The sequence below is a fragment of the Tinamus guttatus genome, unplaced genomic scaffold (assembly GCF_059628265.1).
Source record: "Tinamus guttatus ecotype Peru unplaced genomic scaffold, ASM5962826v1 Tinamus_guttatus_pri_ptg000048l, whole genome shotgun sequence".
Classification (NCBI taxonomy): Eukaryota; Metazoa; Chordata; class Aves; order Tinamiformes; family Tinamidae; genus Tinamus; species Tinamus guttatus.
This window is the reverse complement of record NW_028288582.1, coordinates 11,931,433-11,955,255: the sequence shown is the minus strand read 5'-3', so window position 1 is coordinate 11,955,255 and position 23,823 is coordinate 11,931,433. Positions and strand designations below refer to the sequence as shown.

The window sequence follows — 23,823 nt, the reverse complement described above, 5'->3', positions numbered from 1 at the left end:
CAAAAAAAAAAAAAAGAAAAAAAAAAGAAAAGAAACTAAAACAAAAATCTCAGTCAGTGAATGAAATGCAATCATTTTGCCAAATATGGTGATTCTTGACGATTTCTGAGTTTTGATCACAGGAAGGACTCTAAGTTCCACCAGACCCCAGAATACCTTTTAGTTCCTCACTTATACTTGTTTCAGCACCACTCTTTAGTGCTGGTTTTCATTTCCCTTTCTTTGCAGACCAAGTTCTGAGGTGAACTGTACAAACAACGGTAGCCCAGTGTTTAGCACAGTGTTTCAGTTTGTTCTCATTCTTGCTCCAGAAGTGTATTTAGTTTAGCTGAGTAATTGGAGAGTACAAGACCAAGGCCAGCAGCAGTTCCTCCCCACCACGCATGTGTGCCATTGTCATGCTGTTGTCCCCTGCGATGACAGTGGGTGCTATGTCGGAAAACTGCTGTGTGTCTTGTTTGCCCAAGGTCACTGTGTGTAGTCATGCTGTAGGTATCGAATCAGTCTGTCCGGGAGAGGCAAGGTGTCAATAAGTTTAATGCGATTTCTTCCAACCAAGCTTCGAACCTTGATGCGACAAAGGTGGGCGAGAGGTCTTGGTGGCTCTGCAGGAGAGACAGGTCAGAGATATGAGCAGGAAAACTTAAACCTGAAAGCAACATCTCAGTTTGACCTGAACAGTGGTGAGCGCGCTAAGCATGGGGAGAACATTATTGGCAGTTGAGCGTCTGCCTGCAGCCAGCATGCTGATGCAACTTGATTTGAAAGGAATCCTGTCACAGCACACCCATACAGACCACAAAGGATAGGAAGGGGAATATGCAAGAACCTTTACGGATGGTTTTGGGGAAGCAAATGGAGATCTGGAATTGCTTTGCTTCTTTTTGCACGGTCAGGACTTCCTCCCACCTCCCTTCTTCTCTGCCAGGCATCACGCCAGCCCCAGCGTGATGTGCAGGATTCTTCCCTGGGTGACCATACCTGCTTTTTCTTTAATGACAGCCCAATCCTCATAGCTGTCTATGTGCTCCTTGAGCCGGGAACAGAGCTGCACGTTACCCACATAATCCAGGAGCACGTCGATAATCGGCCCGGCCCATCGACTCATCTCCGGAGCAGACACCATCTCACAAAACTTCAACAAAAAATAGATTCACCACAGTCAGTGAGAGATGAATGCATCCCATGGAAACTACAACAGTGACAGACTCGGCTACTTGGTTGTCCCATCTTTCTACCAGCCATGAGGACAAAGTGCATGCTTTTAGAAACTCATTGCAAAATTCCCCTTTATCTCAATAGGAAGGAGACAAAACCCTGGTGGAGGCCTAGTTGTGGAGCATGAAAAGCATATTTTACAGTCCTTCTCCTATGGGAATGGTGGGAGCAGCGCTACAGGCTTTGCCCCGAGCTGGTGTGGGAGCTGCTGTAGGGCCCACACAGCCTAGGATGCTGTGACCGAGTGTGCTGGAAGGGCCTAAGGGCCTAAGGGGAGGGAAACTAAGGGCTGTCCTGCTTGGAAGGGCCTCCATGGGACAGTTGTGTGCAAAGGAGGCTCTGGAGGAAACAGGAAATATGGCAGAGCACAGCACCTCCTGGCTCCAGTGAACACCCTGGTGTCTGCAGCTTTTGGACATCAAACACCTTGCTAGAAACGAGTCTAGGAGATGAATCCCAGACTCTTTCACTTACACATAGGAGAACTATCCTGAGCCTAACATGGAGCAAAGGCACCTCCCTTAGTACTGGATCAGGCCAAACTTCTGTTGTCACTGGTGAGAGCTTTGCACAAAGGGCTGCTTGTATGGATACTGAAAAACAGATTTAAGAAACTGTCTTCAAGTTGTCTCGTTTAACAAAAATAGTAGCTCGTCTTTCCACTTCAGTCTAAATATGTGAATTACACTAGACAACTTCATCTATTTCTGTTAGGGTGCTGCATATGATGAGGATATCTGTTACTTATCTGCATGGGAGCAGTCAGGAAAGTTAAGATGAATTAAATCACACTGTGCACACAGGAACTCAGGCACATGGCGGAACCCAACTGAATTATGGGGATTTAAATACCATCCATCAGCTTAGTCCCTGACACTGTCAGCGGGCACACTCTGAGCCTACCCCAAATGGCAAAGAAACAGCACAAGCTTAAACCTCTTGCAGCTTAAGCTGTTGTAACTAGATCATATTTGATTTTATTTGCATGAGCCCTAACTCAAAATGCATTAAGCCCTTGTGTAGATACTCACATTGGAAATAGAATGATATTAACTCAACTAGGGAATAAAGCTGCAGAATATTATAAGTCCATTTTCATCTCACCAAGGTGTTTGCTACCCTTCTGACTTTGTTTTCACAAGTGTTCCCATGTGTTTCTCAGGAAAATTAAATATTGGGAGGATCCCAGAGGACAGCCCAGTTTTCTCCTTGGACTGATTATTGAAAGTTCAGTTTGAGAAATCCAGGCCTATTTCTCCAGTGCACCTGCTGCTGCCATGCAGCTACCCATAAGAAGTGCAAGCCAGAGGATCTGCACTACCGCCTCCAAGCAGTAAAGCCACCATGTCTGTTTAAATGAGGACACAGATGTAGGACAACAAAATACTGGGTTTTACTTCTTGTCTCTGCTAGAGATCTTGCCTCTCCTTTTCTCTCTTCCCTCCACACAAATTCAGTCTACAAATATATTTTCCAGAATAAAAATATCCCAAAACTTGTTGCAGAAAATGAAGTACAGCAAAACAAAACAATGCAAATCTGCAACTACATGCAAAGGGATTCTCCGAGACCCAGTGACTCTAGTCCCATGAGATAATTTGCCTGCAGTCTCAGAAGGACGCCGAATGCTCTCTCGCAGCAGTAGGATACTTCATTCCCCATGTTAATTGTTTGAAAACTCACTCTTTATCATACAAAGAGTAATCATTTTGACCTATTATCTTTGTGTAATCTGATATGAAAAAATAAGTAATATACATCTTTTGCTAGGAGATTACGGTTTCATATGATCCATATATTATGAAGCTACATGATACAAGCCCTTTTATTAGCCATCCTGGTGGTTAACAGCAAATTTAAAATGACATTTCCTAGGAGGAAGGAATTGTTTTATATGTTCTGTTTGTATTTGTTCTTCATTGATATCTCTTCTGCTGTAGGTGAGACATAATTTTCATACGTGAAGTCTGCAAGTGGTTCCACTGTTTCAAAGAAACAGTGTTTAGCTGAGAGCCAAATGAAAAACAGAACTATTCTGTGTGGAACTATTCTGTGTGGATATCACAGAAGGCTGCAGAAAAACTCACTCTGTTTCAGGATTCCAGCTCTCTGCTCATTCTATGTTATATTGTTTTATGGCTCAAGAATTGGGGATATTATATGTTATTCCTTTTCTCTGACAAAATTGTGGTGTACTGGACAAATCTTGCTTCAGCAAATCCCCTCAAGAAGAGATGAAGTCTGTTTAGGATGAGAGATTTTTTTTTTCCTTCTGTTTCCAAGGTAGGTCCTGGAGAGCAAAATTTTTTGGAACACAGAAATTACAAAAAAGCTTGTCATTTCCTAGAATCTCTTAATATTTTCCTTTATTCTTTTCATCACCAAGGAGTATTTATTGGTCATTGTCTCTTTCAGCTAAATGGCACTTTATACTGTATCTGCAAAGCTACAATGGAGAGAAGTTGATTTATTCCTTCTCTGATACCTCACATAAGAGAAAGAAGATGCCATTCTGAGCTGTATTAGCTTTGTTGCAGGATAGAAATTTTGATGGAGGGAATAGATTTTGGAAAGAGGGACCAAAAGCGTGTAATTTGAGATAGAGTAGCTTAGAGAATTAGTATCTCAAATTAATCTCAATGGAAGCTGCAGCTATGTTTTGGAAGGGACTGCACAGAAATATATAAAAGACATGTACGGCTAAAATTTGCATGTGCCTTTGAAACTAAGAAATTATGGATCTAATTTTGCTAATTTCCTATGAAAATTCTGAATGCAATGCACAAAGTCATTTAGCTAATGTGATGATTTATACTCTCTCCAGGGGTTTTCATTCAGCACATTTCGAAACTGCAACTATTTACATTCACTAGGTTGCCCTCATTACGTGAAGGACTTAACAATTTTGCTTTAACTAGGAAGTTAAATTATGTACAAGATAACGCAAATCTTATGTTGCAAATAACACAAGCAGGTTTCCACTGCTGATTATAGCCAATGCCCCATATGCCACTGCATGTCAAGGAGGTATCCTTCACTCCTAGCAGATCAAATACAGAGAAAAACAGTATTGTACATCTGTCAGCAAAGGCTGTGGAGATGGCTAGAATTTACCTAAAATTCAGCCTATGGCTACCAGGTCTGTTGCTACCCTTCCACTGTTTTTAAACATGGCCTTGGGCAACTTACAAACTCTTACTGAGTCTTTTATTTCTGCATAGGAGAAATAAATTCTTTTCTCACAGGAAAGCTGGGAGAAGAAATACATTAAGATTGCAAGATGCATTGGTAAGAGAGGTCCTCGGAAGCACTGTAGATAAATTATGCACTGCTTACCTGTATTATGGTTGGCTGTTTGGACTGCTGAGGATCGTGGAGTCTGTCCCTTCTGTAATTTAACACAGGATGTGGCCCATTTCCATACTGACACTCAAAACAGGAAACTGCATCACAGCCCAGATCCAGGAGATATTTGAGCACGGAAAGGTACTTCATTGAAAACATGATTGTAGCTGGAAATGTGGTGGGATGGCTTGATATATAGGCATCAATGTTTGCTCCATGGTCAAGAAGCAGTTTCATGGTCTTTAGGCAGCCGTGGCGAATGGAGATAAGTAATGGGTTGATGAGGTCAACATTGGGGTTGGCCCCAGCCTGCAACAAGAGCTCTGTGGCATAGATGTTGTTGTTAAAGACAGCAAAATAAAGGGGAGTGGTACGTCTGTCCTCATAAAGACAGGACCGTTCCTGGGAAAGGGCAGTGTTCACATCATAGCCAGCGTCGATCAGCTCTTCCAGGATGTCATCGTTGTTGCGTTCAGCTGCTAAATGCAGGGGACTGATGCCACTGCGCTTGACACGAGTGCGGCTGGTTACAGGGATCAGCATGGAGACAATCCTGCCGGGTGGAGAGTCAGTGAGGAGGGGTGAGCTTTAGGGAATCTGCTGCAAATCACAGCTCTATTGTCATAATATAAGAGAGGGCCTGTCACCTCAGGCTTGCTCCTAGGTAAATCAGGGCATGAACTGGGAAACTGCCAACAACTTTATTGTATGCTCCTGCCTTGTAGAAGTGTGAGTTATGATACCTCTCCTGCAGGGAGGAACCAGTTGTTTGAAATTATCTACCAGTTTCTGTAAGTCAAAGGCAGGGACAAGGACAGCAACAACGGAAGAAGTGACGTGCTGATATCTGAAGAGATATCAGTACCCTGTAGAAGTAGAGTAGAAGTATCCTGTGGTAACTAACTTATAGGTCAAAACACAAATGAGCAGTTAAAAACTGACCGATATCCAGCCATACTCTCTCAAATGTTCTGCATCTCCATCTTTGCTCTACGGATAGGAGCAGAGGAACAGCATACTGTTTGCAACTGGTGTGCATATGGACATGCTGGCAGAGAGAAGATCTCCTTCTATCAGTTTTGCTCTACTGCTCAGTGGGGACAGGCACATAACCAAGACATTGGTAGGCCTAATACGTCACAGCAAGATGCCTGAAATTATAAAAGGGTTGAAATCGAACCTTCCTCTGTGGGATCTAGATAGGATCAGGTACATATTTGGTTTCCAGACCTCCATGCCAGATTTTACAATGAAGTTTTTATCCTGAATTGAGCCCTGTCCTGGGGGCCTTCACTGCCTGTCTTTTGGCTGTGGCAAATCCAGAGGGCTATCAATGTCCATTCCAGATTGCAGGGAGCCAAAAAGACAATTAAGAAAAGGGAGAAAACAAAATAAAAATATTTTCCAGGCCAGTTTCCATGCTTTAGCCCAGGGAGAAAAAAATCTTCAGCCAAGTTCTAAGCCCCAGTAACCAGGGAATGCTATTGGAAAGTGTTACATGGGCTTAAATGCAGTAATGAAAATTGAGCTTCTTATTATGCAATGTGATGCTCAAATATGTGAAGTACAGTGACCCTGCAGTCAAATATCCATGATCATTTTGATGCCTCCATAGGAGTCATTGGATAGCTAAACCCATGGTTTTAATCCTCATTTCTTGCCTGTAAGATGCATGTTTTAGTCAAGGGATTAGGTTGATTCCATAAAGCAGACAAGTCACTTTAAGCTAGATCCAGAAAGAGACCAAGTAACATTCAAATTGAGTGTCCTTATTGTCCCGGGAGATTTCCATGCTCCCTTTATGATGCATGTGGAGAGAGAGAGGCCCAAAAATAGGACTTGCAGGACCCAGCAAGCTGAGCACACCTCCTCGTACTTATTCCACATTGACTCCTCTATACAGCAGGCAACAGCTCTTCAAGCACACGACTGTGTAGAATTCAGTTTCCTAGACACGCATTTTGCCTCTTTTATAGTGCTAGATGTTTTGAGCTTGACTGCAGCTGCCAAACATTTACATAAAGAACTAAGCAAAATATAAGCATTCCTGTCATTCTGAGGTAAATCAGCCTTTACACAAGCTTTGCCTGTGGTGCACTGAAAGGTCCTGAAAAAAACTGAGTCTACAGAGCTCCCAGGAACTGAAATGAGAGTCAAATATGTAAGACATATAACAGAATTATGCTCTCATTTACATGATGGGCTGTTGATGTCTCTAAGTTGACATCTCATTCTTAAACAAAAGCAGTTTTGTTCTTATGCAAGTATCTTGGGAAATGAAGCATGAGGTTTTTCTTCAAAAAATCTCACTGCTCTTCCAGTGCCATGATGCTCACCAAGAAGCAGGAGGCTTGGATGCTGGTGAGCGAGCCGTTTCCCACCATGAGCAAATGTTCTGTATGAACCATAATAGTGAAAAGCATGTGAGGACACCATGCCAAGTGTCAACATCAGTCATGAGTAGATCTCACAATCTACTGTTTTTGAAAATTCAAGGGTTTGTTTTGTTATTTCCCTCCAGAACCATGCATGTTCCAGATAGGTCTTCATATCTGATTAAAGAGGCACTGCCTCATTTCGATTTGCGAGGGGGATCTGAACCTTACAAGAGAGGTGTCACAACAAGGCTTTGCCTCCAGATGCAGCAATATCCCAGATCTTGATACAATCATTGCAACACTGATTTATTTTGGGAGGTCAAACAGGAAGGATCAAATTTGCATCAGGAGTTTTAATTTTGTTCATCAAAACTTTGTTCCTTTTGTTCCTTTCTTCCTTGTCCTCCAAAGAGGACTGATGTAGTAATATGATCCCTCTACATCTGCAGTCTCTACTGCCTGTCTGGACGTGGAAGGCAGTTCAAGGGAAAGCAGAAAGGGCAGGACAAACTTGGAGATATTCAAAACCTGCCTGTATGTGACCCTGTGCCACGTGCTCTAGGTGTCTAGGCTTAGCAGGACTGTTGGACTAGATGATCTCTAGAGGTCCCTTCCAGCCTCAACCATTCTGTGATTCTGTGAAACCAGCTCACAATACACTTCTGTCAGGGGGCCGATCCACACATTGGAAATATTGCTCCATTTTCCCATATCCCTAACACCTACTCCTGTGACTTCTTTTTGCTAGAAATAACATGAAGGAGGCAGAGTATCCTTAGTGTGCATGTGTTGAGGGACTTGCTTTTATTTAAATCTGCCCACTCTGCACAAATTATGTCTTCCCTTCTCAGCTAATCAGTTCCAAGAGGAAAGGGGTTAAATGACTGCTTACTGGTATCCTTCCTACAGTTGAAAGAGATGAACCGTTTGAATTTCATGTCAGTATTGATAAGGTGTCATTTAAAATAAACAAACACTAAGCAACAAGAGTTGACAGTTGAGCCTTGGGACCACATTCTTGGCTCTTTGATGGTAGGGAGCCTTCATGTCCTGGCAAAAAGAGTTGAAGCACGGAATTCCTGCTGAATAACGTATTTAATCTGCAGGAATACAAAGAGAGGTCACCATGAAGGGTGTTATTTTACTGAATACCAAAGGAATTAAGAATGATCAGTCAATTGGGTTAAAGCTTTGTCATTTAGATAAATATTTGGTTCTGGCTGCATGAAAGATCTCTTTTTTTTTTCACTTCAGTTTACTGCAGTTACAAACCAAAAAAAAAAAAAAAGTTCTCAGTCTTTTACATGTGAAGGAACTCAGACTTCAAGGTTAATTCTGGTCTCATTTATGCTGTTGAATATTGGCACTAATTGATGTGAGATCTGAATCAAGCCCTTTCTTTCATAACATTGGGAGGGACTCAGGTTGAAAAGCTTCCATGCAAATTTGATTTCATATTGTGATGTGGAGGTACTGAGTAAAGAGGAAGAGTAGATAAGAGATGTAGTCTAAGCTTTATATACAAATTAGATCCAGATCAATGTTTTGTACTTTTAGATTAACTTTGTTGAAAGTTGTTGACTGGAGCTGGACTGGAGCTGGCCCTGTCTCTGTGTCATCTAAGCTGTGCTTGTTTTCAAGAAAATATCTTTGTAACTCAAACCCCAGAGAATATTTTGAAACATGCTTGCGTAAGTCTATGCAAGGCATTTACACACATGCTAGAAGTGTATAAATCCATTACATAAATTCCCACTGCGCTGCCCTCTGGAACATACAGCTTCCACAAAGAAGCAGACCTAGTCCAGTTACAGAAAATAAATATTCTCAGGTCTATCTAAGTGATTTGAGAAGTTTAATTAGGATTCTCATGTAGACTGAAACTTGGAGGAAAGATACTGTGGGAAGGTATAGTGCTGTCAAAAGTTTTCATTCCTCAGACATTGCTGGATACATATGAATCTGCCCTGGCAGTTGTTTGAAAAGACAGATTTAATACCCAGATACAGTTCTTGCAGCTGGATATACTCTCTCATTCTACTATTGCTGTTAGGATTTTGGTGGAAAATGTAATAGTCAGAAGGGTCCACAAGGGTCATCAAAGGGGCCTCTCACTGCAATCACAGATATGACTATTTTGCAGATGTCTGTGACCCACTGGCCCTTCCAGCAGCAAGGAACTAAAGGCAGGATGTAAAATGTGTGCTAGTACTAGAAGCATGTACGCAGGAGTTCAGGCTCAGAAGCATGCTGCAATGGCAGAACTTGTCACTCTTTGGAAGAGCTAGACAAAATCTACTTACACTTCAGAGCTACAATCACATCTCTAAATGGCATCTTGTAAACTAACTTCACACCTCTCATTCAAAAGACTGGTAAATCTACCCATTTGCTGCTTATTTTTCTTTCATTAGTTACTCATCTCACTCTTTAAGGTGTGCGCTCAATTCCATCCAAAACACACCTAATTTCAGAAACTAATCGCTGGATTTCTTTGTGCATTTGTCTGCTGCATTTAAGAGTCATTTAATCAATCACTAATAAAATATATCTTCCAGACCCTGAATTATTATTTTGCTTCTTTTCTGAAGTCTTTGCAGTTTCTTCGCAGTCTTCTGAAAGGAAGGATACAGAGCTGGACATCATATTCCAGCAATGGTCTCATGAAGGCCTTAGAGATTCACTTAAACACTTCCTGTCAGCACCTGAATTATTGCTTACAAGAAAACTTGAACGAACCACAGATGAATGGAGCATGTTCTGATCATACAGAAGAATCATTATGGTTTTTTTTTTAGGTAGGAATATGGTTGTAAACTAAGCTATGTTTTGATAGCTATTGAGCACCAGTCCTCCATGTGGCTGCTTTTATTCCATCTCAAACATATTTTGTAGGAGCTCAGTTAATACATTTCCAAGATGCATAGGGGTATTTTTTCCTAATTAATGATATTTTGGTAAAGCTAAAAGGATCTTTCAGTCCACTCTACTGGTCTGCTCTACCTTCCTCATTCCATCCCATCGCATCCCATCCTATCCCATCCTGTCCTATCCCCATCCCGCAAATACAGTGATTTCACTTTAGTATTTCAAACCCAAGTTCTAAAAATGCAAAGATAAGTTCTCAGCTGGCAGCATCCTCACTCACAATGTTCAGTATTATATATGGGATCTTATACTCTCTTTTTTGTAAATCTTCTTGTTAAAAAGGTGAAGCTATGGAAGGAACCCCAACTTACTTACTCGCAAATGCCTTTTTTGGCTGCTATGTGAAGAGGTAACAGGCCATCTTTATTGGCTTTGTTAGCATCCGCTCCTTGGGACAAGAGAAACTCCACAATATGTGTATGTCCATTTTTACAGGCTTCATAAAGAGCAGAGGCTTTATCACAGGCTTGAGTATTTATATCAGCACCTAGGAAGAAAGAAAATATTTGTAGCACTGAAGAATTAAAATCAGACAAAAGTAACATATTTTGAATCAACAGTGAAAGGCCGCATGACACTGGATCTACAAAATGTGCCAGAGCGGGATGTGAATGAGGTTGTATCATATCGAAATAAAAAATGTATACAGCTACACTTTAGATCTCCACTGATTTTTACTATAATGTGAATTTTATGAGGGAAAGTTTATTGGGGCAATTATTCTCTTTACTCAGTGTGTTGGGGGAAAACCGTGATAAACACTACACTTCTGGAGGTACCCACAGGGTAAAAAACACAGCGAGTGTCAACCATTAGCTCACAGTTATGAAACCGAGCTCCATCCAACTATGTCTCAAAGGCAAACCCTTTAAAATATGTTAGAGGGTAGTTCATTAGATAACAAGGCCTTTTCTTTAGACACAATAATCTCATTAATATTTATATATTTGCTGTGTGTATATACACTATTTTTCAGCAGGAGCTAGAACTAGATGATTTCAGTAGGACTCCTGCAAAGGAAATTATTCTATAACAATATTTCATGTATTTATATACAAAGGTCATGTTTATATATGCTATTTATACTACATATATTTATACTACATGTACATTTATACTATTTATGCTGTATTTTAATTATAGCGCAAATCCAGGCTAAACTATTCTATAATAAGACATTTTTGTAATTCTCTATAATATTCTATAATAAGATATTCTCATAATACAAAGCAAATAATTGAGTATCTAAAAAAGTTGCTTTTATTCATGTAAGCCTTAGTCAATGAATATTTCATTTCAAAACTTAGGATCTGAGGCCCTATGTCTTGATTTCGCCAGGCTTCCAAATAAGTTCCAAATATTAAATTTTACTGAAAAAAAGACAAGTAATAATAATGAGATACTGAATTATTTTGGGTATTCCTCATGAGCTCTAGTGGGTAGACGGCTTAATAAATAATGAATAAGAATAAGCCCTAATATTTTTTAATCATAGAATCATAGAATGCTTAGGGTTGGAAGGGACCTCTAGAGATCATCTAGTCCAACCCCCCTGCACACACAGGGTCACCTAAAGCACGTGGCACAGGACTGCATCCAAGCGGGTTTTGAAGATCTCCAGAGAAGGAGACTCCACAACCTCTCTGGGCAGCCTGTTCCAGTGCTCTGTCACCCTCACTGTTAAGAAATTTTTCCTTAAGTTCCTATGGAATTTTTGGTGTTTCAGTTTCTGGCCATTTCCTCTAGTCCTATCAGTGGCCACCACTGAAAAGAGACCAGCACCAAATCCGTGAACATTTTTGAATCTGAATTCTAGATATTTTGCACTGAAAACCTAAGACTTGAAAGCCTAATTGTCGACTGTAATATATTATACCATTCTGTCCTCAAGAAGGCTGCTCTATATGTATCCTTAGTGGAAATGACAGTTTACTGGCGTTTTGCTTCTAACTCCAATAAAAGGGTCAATCAGTCTCCTGTTTGATCATAAAAACTCCCTGCCAAGGAGAACATTTCCCTGGGCTCTCACCCCAGACTGAAACATCTGTGTTGTGTTTGGCCCTTTGAAGATATTGTAGTTAGAAACATCAGGAGAACTGCAGTGACAAAACATAACACAGGACTACGTTCTTAATGAAAAAGAAATGAAAAAGAAACTTTTTTTTATGATGAACATTGCTCATTGTAAACAATGCAATGATATCATTCCCTGCATTCTTAGAGGAGCCTTTGAGGACTTGAAACATTTGGACAGTTTTATTAGATTTTCCCTTGTGTATTATTCTCAAAATTGAAATTTGAAACACTTTTTGTGTTTCAGTTTAGATACATATTATGATTTCCTTAAAGAAATAACATCATAATATAATATATTATTATCATAATATGTATCTAAATTGAAACATACATCACATTCCAGCTTCATTTTCAAAATCATGGGTAGTTTGATGGACTGGTCGTATAAAACTGACTTGACAATGCTAGCTGAACAATGGACAGCAAATTTTTGTTCTCCAACGGTCATATCTTTCTTGGCAATATTAATTGCTTCAGAAGTTTTTCTTATCTTCATTGCTGTTTTGGTCTCATTTCACAAGCCTATTAACATGTGCAAGGCCTGATTCTCACTTATGTTGAAGACATTATGCCACACTGAGAACAAAAAAAAATGCCTCAGAATGGTAGTAAAGTATATTGTGCTTATTTTAAGGTTGGTTTATATGGCTGGAACAGTATAAGGTAAGTTTGGTATAAACTAGAATCAAATTCGCTCTGCTTACAGGTTTGAACATACACGAGGAAGACTGAGTCTGCCTCTTTTTGGTATAAAACTGTCAATGACTAGTACTTTATACTCATCAGGAGATGAGGAAAACTAACCTTGTCCATCATTGCACATGTTCATGAGCAAATAGGGTTGCCTAATGTTCAACTTCTGCCATCTATTATTACATACAATTTCTTTTATAACTGACTGGACTATAAGACATGTGAAGTCTTATAGCTTTTGAAAGCTACTAGTCAATACAATTAAAGAGAACCAAACTACCTCACAAAGTGAGTAATCACCATCCACCAGGATGCTGACGAAACTTGTCTAGTCCATACTCTCTCAAAGGCCTTATGCAATCTGGCCTTTGGAGCACCTTTAATGGCTAAGCCTTGTCTCCAGAGATTGAAAAATTGAGGCATGGAATGGAGAATTAACAGGCACTTTGAAGTATTAAGGATGAACGGAGTAAAGGCATGTCAATCGCATGACTGTACTCACCACATTTTGCCAGGTATCTCAAAGCATCCAACTGCCCACTCTCAGCTGCCACAAACAAAGAAGTGATTCCATAGGCATTTGTGGACTCAATCTTGGCACCTCCTTTCACAAGAATGTCAATAATCTCCAGGTCATTTCTGGAGACAGCCTCATGGAGAGCAGTCCATCCTCTGTTGCAACGATGGTTGGTATCAGCATTGTACTGCACTAGGAGTCTTGCAGCCTCTGCATTCTTGCGTTCACAGGCTTTTTTGAGAAAAAAAAAGAAGAGATACAGGACAAGGCTTTGAATAGTTTTGAAGTATTCTAAGTATCCATCACATGTAGCATAAAACAATATAACACAAGTCGGCCACACTGAGTCAAGCTAAAAATCCATTTAGTTCAATATAAGAACTAAGACTGCAGCCCAAGGACAGTGTCTGGGTCAGGCAAAGGGTGTAGCAGGGAAAACAGCTGGGGCCTGCAGGAGGCTGCTTGTCATGCACTGCACTTGGACCACACCTGATAAGTGAGGGGCATGCAGCCCAGCACCTTTGTACTAACTGGGTATCAGCGTGACACAGGGAGGTGACGAAGTGCAGGAGATGTTCATGAAGAATTAACATGTTACAGAAGCCACATGACTTAAAGACTCTCTGTCCTAATTCCATGCAAGTTGACCCTATATCTTACTGCCTTGAGCTCCAAATAAAGCTCTGTAGTCACGAAAATACAAAAAGACCAAACAGCGGGCAGCGAAGAATCCTTAGAATGTAAGAATGAGATGAGCGTGTAGCACTCTCCCAGCCTGCCACAATTCACAACTCAGGACCACCCTAAACTAGAGGTGTTTTCTTTATGTTTCTTTATGTCTTTCCTGTTCAATTTATTCATCAATGACCTGGATGAAGGCACAGAGTGCTCCCTCAGCAAGTTTGCTGATGATACCAAACTGGGGGGAGTAGCCGATACCCCTGAGGGCTGCGCTGCCATCCAGAGGGACCTGGACAGACTGGACAACTGGGCGGTGAAAAACCTCATGAAATTCAACAAGGCCAAGTGCAAGGTCCTGCACCTGGGGAGGAATAACCCCAGACACCAGTACAGGCTGGGGATCGACCTTCTGGAGAGCAGCTCTGCAGAGAAAGACCTGGGTGTCATGGTGGACGAGAAGTTGACCATGAGGCAGCAGTGTGCCCTCGTGGCCAAGAAGGCCAATGGGATCCTGGGGTGCATTAAGAAGAGCGTCTCCAGCAGGTCGAGGGAGGTGATCCTGCCCCTCTACTCAGCCCTGGTGAGGCCGCATCTGGAGTACTGTGTCCAGTTCTGGGCCCCACAGTAAAAGAGGGATGTGGAGCTGCTGGAGAGAGTCCAGCGCAGGGCCACAAGGATGATCAGGGGGCTGGAACATCTGCCCTACAAGGAGAGGCTGAGGGAGCTGGGCCTGTTCAGTCTGGAGAAGAGAAGGCTGAGAGGGGACCTGATCAGTGTCTATAAGTACCTCAAGGGAGGCAGTGAAGAGGATGGTGCTTTCATTTTTTTTTAATTATTATTTTTATTATCATTATGAAGAACACTGCTACTGTATGCTTAGTTTACAGTGGAACAAATTTCCAGTAGCAGACAATAATCTACACAATTTTTTTAAAATCAGACTTATTAAGCTGAGTATCTATAATTCCAGGCATGCAATGCTTATGGAAAGATTATTGTGTAAGCCAGTACTCTGTGCTTTTTAATGTAACGTTAGAGCACTAATAATTGTCATATGGGGAGCCATGAGTCCAAGGGAGGTGAACATAAAGGTTGAGGGATTGTCGCCTTCTCTGAATCCTCCAGGTACTATGATTTAATGCTGTTCTGATACAGAAGGTGTTCTCTCTCACCAGCAGCAATGTAATATATCCATGTTAAACACATTATCTACTTCACTGAATTGTTTATAGTATTATGCATTGGCCATAGCACCTAGCCTGGCCTGTCCCACTCAGTCCCAATCATCAACATGTCTACACTTACTATACTCACCTGTAGAATCATAGAATCATTATGGTTGGAAAAGATCTTCAAGATGATCAAGTCCAACCATAAGTCCTTCAACATCATGCTTGCTAAAGTGCCCTAAGTGCCTCATCTACATGTTTCTTGAACACTGCCAGGGATGGTGACTCCACACCCATCTAACAGTTGCTTAGGACCTACTGTTTAAAAATACATACTTCTGTACTGACCAGCTTTCTTATTTCCCAGTGCTTGAGAGACTATGTAGAGACCCACAGGACACCCTGTGCTGAGGACTCCCTGCACATCCCACTCCTGACTTTCAGTCTCACATTACAGCCTGCAACCCTGTGGCAAGCACCATCTGTCCCTGGTGAGCAGGGAAGATGAGAGGCTGGGCCACAGCAATCAGATGCAGGAGATACATGCCTACCTGTATGAAATGAGAGCTAACTGCTGGATTTGGGTTTTTGCATGCAAGACCTGCATGCTTACCACCTCTGAGGAGCTCTATGTGGGACTAATTCTCCATGCACCCACATCTCTCCTCTGATGGCACCAGGGGAGCTCAGCATCTCTGGGAACTTGATCTCTCACCTTTGTAGAGTGGTGTTTCTCTGGCCTTGTTGGAGATGTCGGGCTCTGCTCCAGCCTGCAGCAGAGTGAGAAGACAGTCCAGGTTGCCCCGACTTGTGGCCAGATACAGAGCCGTCTCCTCATTGAGAGTGCGCTGGTCAATTGTACCAGGGTATGCTGTCAAAAAAACATCAACCACAGTCACTGTGGTGTGCAGCATGCAATATTTGAAGCACAGTCAGCTTGATCCTTAGGGTTTTAGGTGAGCTTTTGTTGTTTATTTCTTCTTTTCCTTTTTAGTAAGAAAAGTAAGTAAACTTTCCTTGAGTTCACATAAAGTGAATTTACAATAGGGCGAATTTTTTTCTACATCACATTAGCCACTGGCTCAGACTTTAATGTTTATCTATTGCCATGAGAGACTGCAAAAAGCTGCTGAGTAAATGCTCTTCACTAGCAGTTCGGAGCAGATACTCCCCTCAGGCACTAGCTGAATCTTCAGCTTCAGGTAATTCTGCCACCTGGTGTGGCAAACTAGCAGTTTACAATAGCTGAGGGTCCAACTGCAAACCTCTACTGTGAGAAATCCAGGGCTTGGCATGATCTCTGCAGGTTCATACAGATAGCACTTTATTCCGAAAATCCTGGCTTTTACAGGCTTCAGTGTGGAAAAGTGTCTTTAGAGAGAAGATGAAATTAATGTACAAACACAGAGTCTGGAAAAATAACTTCACACGAGCATCCAGACACAGGCTGGGCTGGTGTTAATTCTGCTTTTCGAACTACTCATACGGTTTTTATCCATTTTGTAATCAATTAATTTTAATTTCACTAACCTTTTTGCAACAGACTCAGGACACCCACTTGGCCATAGTATGCGGCTTCATGGAGGGGTATCCAGCCATCCTTATTAGGTTCAGAAAGGTCTTTTCCTGATTTCATCATGTTGCATACTGCTTTTTCATCTCCGTCCCTGATTGCTGCCACCACAGGGTCAAGTTGTCTTTAAAACAAGGTGGAAAACTGATTAGCGCTTCGTTCATTACTGAGGAGCTTTTTACAGCAACAGCACAGTATCATTCGACAAAGAACAAGGAACCTCTACAGCCTACATGACAGCATTTCGTGGCCCTAGGGCATCTAGCTACAATTGTCACTAGAGGTAAAATCTATCATCTGTCCTAATTTAACTGGTCAGGGCAGATCAGCAGAAGCACTATCTGGAGATGTGGACCTTTCTCCACTAAAAGTAAAGGAATTGTAGGCATGACTATCACTGACAATCTTAGAAATCTAAGAATGGATGAGACTAGAACTAGCCTTGCTCTGTGAGCATCCATGGTTGTGATAATTATATCATCTTGTCATTTGCTGTCAAATGTAGTTCCATCTGTGAGCCCATAAACAAGATCAACTTAGATAAGACTTGTCCCTATTTCAGAATTGTTAGCTTCAATTTACAGATGGCTGAGCATTAAAGCAGAAATTCTGAAAAAAAAATCTTGTTCTGATGTTTTAGAGATACTTCCCATTTCTCTTATGAGAAGTTAGGTAAACTAGCTATCAAGAAAGGAGAACTCTGCTTGGACCTTATAAACCTTGTAGTGTTGGTCTGGGCTCTCTTTGCTTTGAGCAGGAGAAAAAATAAAATCTATCCACTGAAATTAAATTCTGAGCTGCCATTAATGACTATATCTCAGTCATCCCCAGCTGTTATGTCAGTATTAAGCACTCAAAATTTCCGAAATGATAACTGCTTGGGACATTATAGACCTTTGCAAATGCATCCAGTGTTACAAGACGTGCTAGGTACCAGAAACTTGAGAATCTGATTTTTTTGTAGATATCTACTTGCAAGTTTGTCCATTAGCTTTTTGACAAGTCTACTCTTAACCAAGTTACCAATGTCCTGAGTGACCGTATCAGTATGGGGTCCCTGGAATCGCAGCTGGAATCCGGTGTCATGCTGTGGAGTGGTTCATGCTACCTAGGGATTGCCCATTTCAACCCAGCAAATCTCTGATGAAGGTGGGGTGTATTTTTAGAGACAGAGGACACAAAGATGTTGAAAACATAGGAGAGTTTGTGGCTGAACTAATTCTGAAGAGATAACCTTGCAGTTTTGAGATAGGGAGGTTGGGAAGGGAGGGAAATGGAAGGAGGGAAGTGTCTCAGAGAGAGACAGGGCAGGAATTCAACACGCGACTGAAGCCACACAAGTGAGAAATGAGAACAGCTAGAAACTCTGGTTATAACAGAAGGTCTAAAATGATACAATAGAGTGAGACTTGGACAGGTCAGCAGCGGGGTCCCCCCAAAACAGCTCACTGGTAAGACAACTGTATTTAGCACAGGTTACTGGAACAACAGTGGATTTTGCCACCATGCTGGAGATAGCATGTGGCAGAAGGAGAGTAGCATGTGGTTGATGCTGAGGGAACCTCTTTCGGGAACACTGCAGACCTGCAGCAGTCTGAAACTGCCACACCAGTCATTAATTTCAGCTTGCCTAGAGGTTTTCAAGCCAATCTGGGGCCACAAACGTTGATATTTTCTCTGAAAGAAAAGTCATCGTGCTGCTTCTCTGAGGACAAACTCAGGGGTTGCAGTGGAAGCCCTGAACAAAATGAGTTGGCCAACAAATGGGAAAAGACAGAATTTCCCAGGTGAAAACTTAGTACCACTTGCTCTTTTCTTCTCTGTAGCAGAAAGCAGAGATCCCAAGACAGCAGTCACAAAAATAGCAACACTGGACTGGAGGGAGATATGGGACACAGCTAGGCAATTTTCCTGAGGAGATAGCAGCTAGAATAGGCAGCTGCCTTCCTGCCACCTCCCAGCCAGGAGGAATCAACTGACCTCCTGATAGCTGCAGGACTGAGATCCCAGGGACCCTACTGTATCTCCATACTATTTAGGGTATCTAAAGGACTATAGGCACTTAAAATTCAGCATTTTGTTCAAGTTGGTTAATAGCAACAATTGGTATATTTGGCTGGGAGAGGAGAAGGAGGTGGGGGATCTTTAAAAGCCTCTGGCACAAGCCTGCTGAAACCATCTGTTGTGCTGTGCGAAGTTTCATGTTGCATACACAGGGCTGCTTACTGCGACCCCAGACTTGGGCACACGATAGAGTTACTGCAGTTTAATAAGTTACTGCATGCCAGGTGGGATACGACAGGAGTCTGTTTGCATTTTGTTGGCAAACAGCAAACACAAAGTAAATCACATTAAGTGAGACCCAGCGAAAACAGACGATGCAGCTTCTCTGTGGTAAGGTTAAAAATGTGTGCAGAATCAGTTAGTGGTCTGCTTGAGCCTTCAGATGTTGAATGAAGTAAACTTCTGTTAGGCCCCTTGACCTTAAATGATTCCTGAGGAAGACAAGGGGTTTGCTGGACCCAGCTGTAGATGCTTTAGCCAAGTAAATTCCAGAGAAGCACAGAAGGTTTAATGAGTCTCCATGTGAAACCTTTTGTTGCTTGTCTCACAGCTGGTCTATATATGTATGCGTATACACACATACACACACACGTATGTATATAAACACATTCTGCTGTTTGGATTTTAACAGAAATAGAAAAAAATCAGTATTAGGACTAAGAAAGAATTCCGAAGTTCTAATGAAATCTTAACTTTATAGGCTCATCAAAAGAGTTATTCAAAGGCCAGTAGCCAGACTCATAAATACTCATTGTAAAAGAGGCGCATGGCAGGGTCAATTCTAAGTGTTGCAGAAAAGGCACAGAGGCAGAGAGTTCAAGAAACACCTTCCTTTCCCGGCAGCCTGGTGGGATGCAGACAGCATGAAGTAACATCTCTCTGGGTGAAGTCAGCTATCACCTCCTGCCTTGCTCTGAGAGTAGGGCTGGAAGGCAGCTGTGCCATCATGTTCCCCTGCGACTTCCCAGCCACTCTTCTGCTCTCATCTGACAGCAGAGGACAGTTAATTTATCAGCATTATTGTGGCCCTTGCTGTGAACTGAACTCTACTGAGCTATATGATGCAGAAGAGAAAGCCTGCTTTTTAGTCACTGCAGTCAGAGCAGGAGAGATGAAAGCAGTGCAGATCTCAATGATAACATGTGATTTCAGGGGGGCTTAGCAGAGCTGACAGGTGATAGAGGTGAGGGAGTCCCCACATTTCAGCAGAAAGAACTTTTTGCATATGTCAGTGAGGGCAATGTCAGCAGACTATGGAAGGCAGAAACAAGATCACACAGAGTGCAGGGTGAGATAGGGGAGAAGATAGAGAGAGGTGAGAGAGGTGAAAGGAAAATGAGTGAGGACGTGATAGTTGTACAACAGTGCATCCAGGGAGGGACTTGTAAGATGGAGAAAACAAAGAGGGTTTGAACCAGAAGACAAAAAAAGGCAGAGGAAAGTTTTCTGGAAGGTACAGAGAAGATCTTACTGGGATACTTTTTACCTCTCATTTCATTCCTAAAAGCAGGTATCAGTATCTACTCTGCCTGCCAGAGAGATGTAGTAAACTCATCATGGTCCAGATACTTCCACTATGCAGAGACAGTGCTTGGTCCACATCCTCACCCGTCTGTTTTCTTCAATCATGACTATGCTCAATCACATTTATTTATGATCTCTGCCAATGGCAAAACTGGGCCAGGAGGATCAAACTCTGTCCAGGTTGCTGCCCCTTGGGTGAGTGAGATAGCAGGCTGCCCAGCAGCCCTTCTCGGAGGCAGAACAGAGCAGGTACTGTTGTGCCAGGAAGCAGCCACACCGCCTTGGAAGCATTTATAAAATATTGCTTTGAAAGATTGGACTTTTTCACCCTGTTTATGTACTTGTTTTCTCTACCCCCCCCCACCAGTGAACTATGAACTTAATACCAGTGCAGTACAAACAGCACCTATCTGGCTCATGTACCATATGTGGGAGCCAACCTATATAAATAAACCACAACACAGCCATTCCTTCCCAGTGTCCCCTGTCACCTCAGAGGTACTGAGTGACCCAGAGTGCCCAAGACATATACACTGGAGGGATAGAGAGGAATGAAAAGGGAGAGGTGGACAAGGAAGCCTCGGAGGTGGGGTTGCCACAAGAGACAGTGTTATGGTTTGGGGCAGGTGGGAGGCTGGAAGAAAGAAAGGGAGGGCAAAGAGGGTGCAGTGCAGATATCTAAGCAGTTCATGAAATCCCTCGGATGATACCCAAAATGGCACCATTTCCCTCCCCCCACCCCGACACTGTCACTGCCCAGAAGAGCTGCCTGGGATGGCAGGGGGCAGCAAGGCTTCTTGGGGGAAAAGGGGGAAAATGAGGCACTTACACGGGCTGAGGCATGCTGAACGGGCTGCCGTCGTACCTTCGCCTGACCCCCCAGGCTGCCCCCGAGCTGGAGGGCTGAGCACGGCCTCTCGCCTGGGCAGCTAATCTGGAGTGGTGATGACATGAATGAAATAAAGAGAAATACTCCGAATAGGAGAAACAGGTCATGCTGAGGCAGAAACAGAGACACACACCCACTGAGAGGGAGCACGAAAGCCTGCCGGTCGGGGCTTTGAATGAAAGCAGATGGCCACGGCTTGCTCTGCGCTGGATTCAGCTGCTGTCTCGGTTGGAGATTATTTTTGGCCCTCTGAGGAAGCGTCAGGGGATTCAAATGACCATATAAGACAACAGTGAGGTTAACCCTGCCACCACCGCACAGGAAGCAGGCAGGAGGCAAGGTGGCGTTCATCACCTCCTGAAGGTCAGAGGAGGGGGTGGAGAGCCCCAGGTGCAAGCTCCATTTTGAGCAGCAGTGTCCCGCAATGCTACATATTTGGGGCTGCTACCTCTGCGAACACTTCTCCTCCAGTAGGAAGTCAAAAGCTGCTGGGCTGAGGCAGAGGCAGGACAGGCTAATGCACAGAAGAACAGATGCTATCTTTTGCTAAGGTGTAAAAAGGACCCCCAAGGAAGCTAGACCAAACAGCTGGGGTAGCCCTTTCTCTTCCATGTCAGATCCCCACAGGAGAGCTGACAACGTGAGTGTGCAGTATTTACAGGAGAAGCCTTTAGTTAGAGCAAGAGTGCATTCTGCAAAGCATCTTTTATCCTGTAACTATAAAGCATCATTACTGCTCATCAAACTGCTCTAAGTCTGTCGACCTTGGAAATCAAACATTTGCAGGTAGTGATGTCAGTAGGGAGGCAGTTAGGGCAGTGGAGTTATGAGAGGGAAGGTGGAACAGAACTTCAGTTATTCCCCTATTATTACAAAAAATAAAAAGGTTGAAAGGATATTTTTTTAATCTTCTTTGTCTTTCTAACCTCCGCTTCCCCCTTGAGAATTCAGCCTTTTAAAAATGAAAGGAGAACTTAAAAGTTTGGTTTTGAAACTGTCAGCAGCTCTCTGTAACCCACAGCCTGAGCAGAACATTGCAGGCGAGGGGGAAGCCGCCACGCTTTGGTATCTGTCGCATAAGCGTGCTTGAGATTGTACTCCGATCTGAAATAACTACATCTGTTGTAGTTTGTAATGAGTTTGTAATATCTAGAAGGTAGCCAGTTCACATGGTTTTATGTGCCAGTTTTGGCCTCTCATGTTTTCCCATAAGAAATCCAGTACTCCCTCTCTGGTTTAGCCCAAGCTAGGAGTGCAATGTGTCCCCATGGGAGAAATGGGCTCACTTCAACAGAGTTTATTTAGGTCAAGAAAGCTTGTATGCCTGCCCAATTTCTTATTTTCTTTTTTGCTTAACAGAGACAACAACTTTGAGCAGTCTGTTATTTCACTGTGAGGGTGCAAATCACTGACTTCATTGCATGTATACCAGAACCTGACTTTCAAAGTAATGATGAATAATCTGAAGCTAGTTGGTATTACTAGTTAGAGAGTGTGCGTTTTGGCTGGGGATGATGGCTGTCCCTTCCTGAGCAATGTGTTTGATGAGCTGGACTCAACTCGGGCTCACTCACCTTTGCCAGGGGTATATCTGGTAGGGTGGGTTGTGGCTGCTGGTGCGGCTGGGAGCGGCTGCCTCGCTGGGACCAGCCACAATCGACTTCTGGTGAGTCTGGGCAGCTGACTGCCCCACAGGATCCTCCCCTAGGCTCTGCTGTATGGCCATTTTTATAAGCTCGTCCTCGCTCAGGCTGCTGTATAGACTGTATTCCTCACAGCCGATGGTTTTTCTTTGAGTATTTGCTGCTGTCGTAGCCATTTTTTTTGTGTGTGTGCTTTCCTGCAAAAGGAGATTGTGACAATCAAAATGTGAAAAATGGAAGAAATTCAGCTGTCTTGTGCTCTTGTTCTTGATTACATTGACCAGCACTCGCTAGAATAACCTTTGCCATGGAGAGAACATTAAATCTACATATAAACTTAATGAACTAAATCCTTTCTGTCATATAGATCTAACTGTTTTATCTGTTGGTTAGAAAGGGAAGGGAGCTGCTGCTAGAAAGACAAATTTTTATCTACTTATTCTGGTTACCCCAGTTTAGGAGAAAAACAGGTAAGGAAATCCCCAGCAGATTAAGGAGACAGAGTGCTGAAATTAATTTCTTTAGGAGAATACTAATGCAAATCTCTCTCTCCCTCTTTTGTTTTTTTAATTTCTCCGACTTAATTGCTGAAAACTAAGGAGAGAGGGTTATCCTTAGTCAGGATAAAGTCATTTTTTGGCAGTTTCCCTCACCCTATCTGAAGATCTCATTAGCAACATGCAAAGCTGCTCTTTCAAGTGACATTGCTTCACTAATCTAGAAGAGCAATGCAACATTACTGAGTTTCACTTCTGATTTTCTGGTTTTCACACAAGAAAGTTCAAGTCATCAGCTTTGAAGGCTCATAGTAAGACTGTTCTGAAACCTGGAGTTTCAGACATGGAAATGAGAGAAGGGAGGAAGTGTTGGGGCACATTCATTAGTCACAGACTGAACCATCAGTGCAGGAGGGACTCAAAGAAAGCAAAGACAGTCCAAAATACCATGGTAATTCTAGTAATGAGAGGGAGATATTAGTACCCTCAAGATACAATGCTGTGGTAGGCACAGTTCTGGCCTCCAGCATTCAAGAGTCAAGGGCATATTTCATGAGAAGAGATGCTGAGGACCTGGCTTGTTAAGAAGATCGTAGCCAAGAGGGAGTAGATTTTCTCTTTATAAGCA

At 42.6% G+C, this 23,823-nt stretch overlaps 1 protein-coding gene across 1 annotated transcript; it reads right to left on the bottom strand.

Moving 5' to 3' along the window:
- Window positions 1–354: 354 nt before the first annotated feature.
- On the bottom strand, window positions 355–22,878 carry ASB2 (ankyrin repeat and SOCS box containing 2). Its single transcript, XM_010212433.2, has 9 exons — window positions 22,630–22,878; window positions 20,996–21,100; window positions 16,536–16,702; window positions 15,721–15,876; window positions 13,141–13,386; window positions 10,185–10,356; window positions 4,555–5,116; window positions 982–1,135; window positions 355–605 (listed from the first exon to the last, which is right to left on the bottom strand). Exons 1-9 carry the CDS (start codon window positions 22,872–22,874, stop codon window positions 469–471), a joined length of 1,944 nt encoding a protein of 647 aa, XP_010210735.2. The 5' UTR covers window positions 22,875–22,878; the 3' UTR covers window positions 355–468.
- Window positions 22,879–23,823: the final 945 nt, after the last annotated feature.

Bases quoted from the DNA above. Each gene is read 5' to 3' on its own strand.
- ASB2 (XM_010212433.2), bottom strand. From the start codon at position 22,874: ATGGCTACGACAGCAGCAAATACTCAAAGAAAAACCATCGGCTGTGAG. The intron at 5,117-10,184 runs GTAAGTAAGTTG...TCCACCCGGCAG, and splicing joins GCCAAAAAAGGCATTTGCGA to GATTGTCTCCATGCTGATCC. The intron at 606-981 runs GTATGGTCACCC...TCTCTCCTGCAG, and splicing joins TGTCATTAAAGAAAAAGCAG to AGCCACCAAGACCTCTCGCC.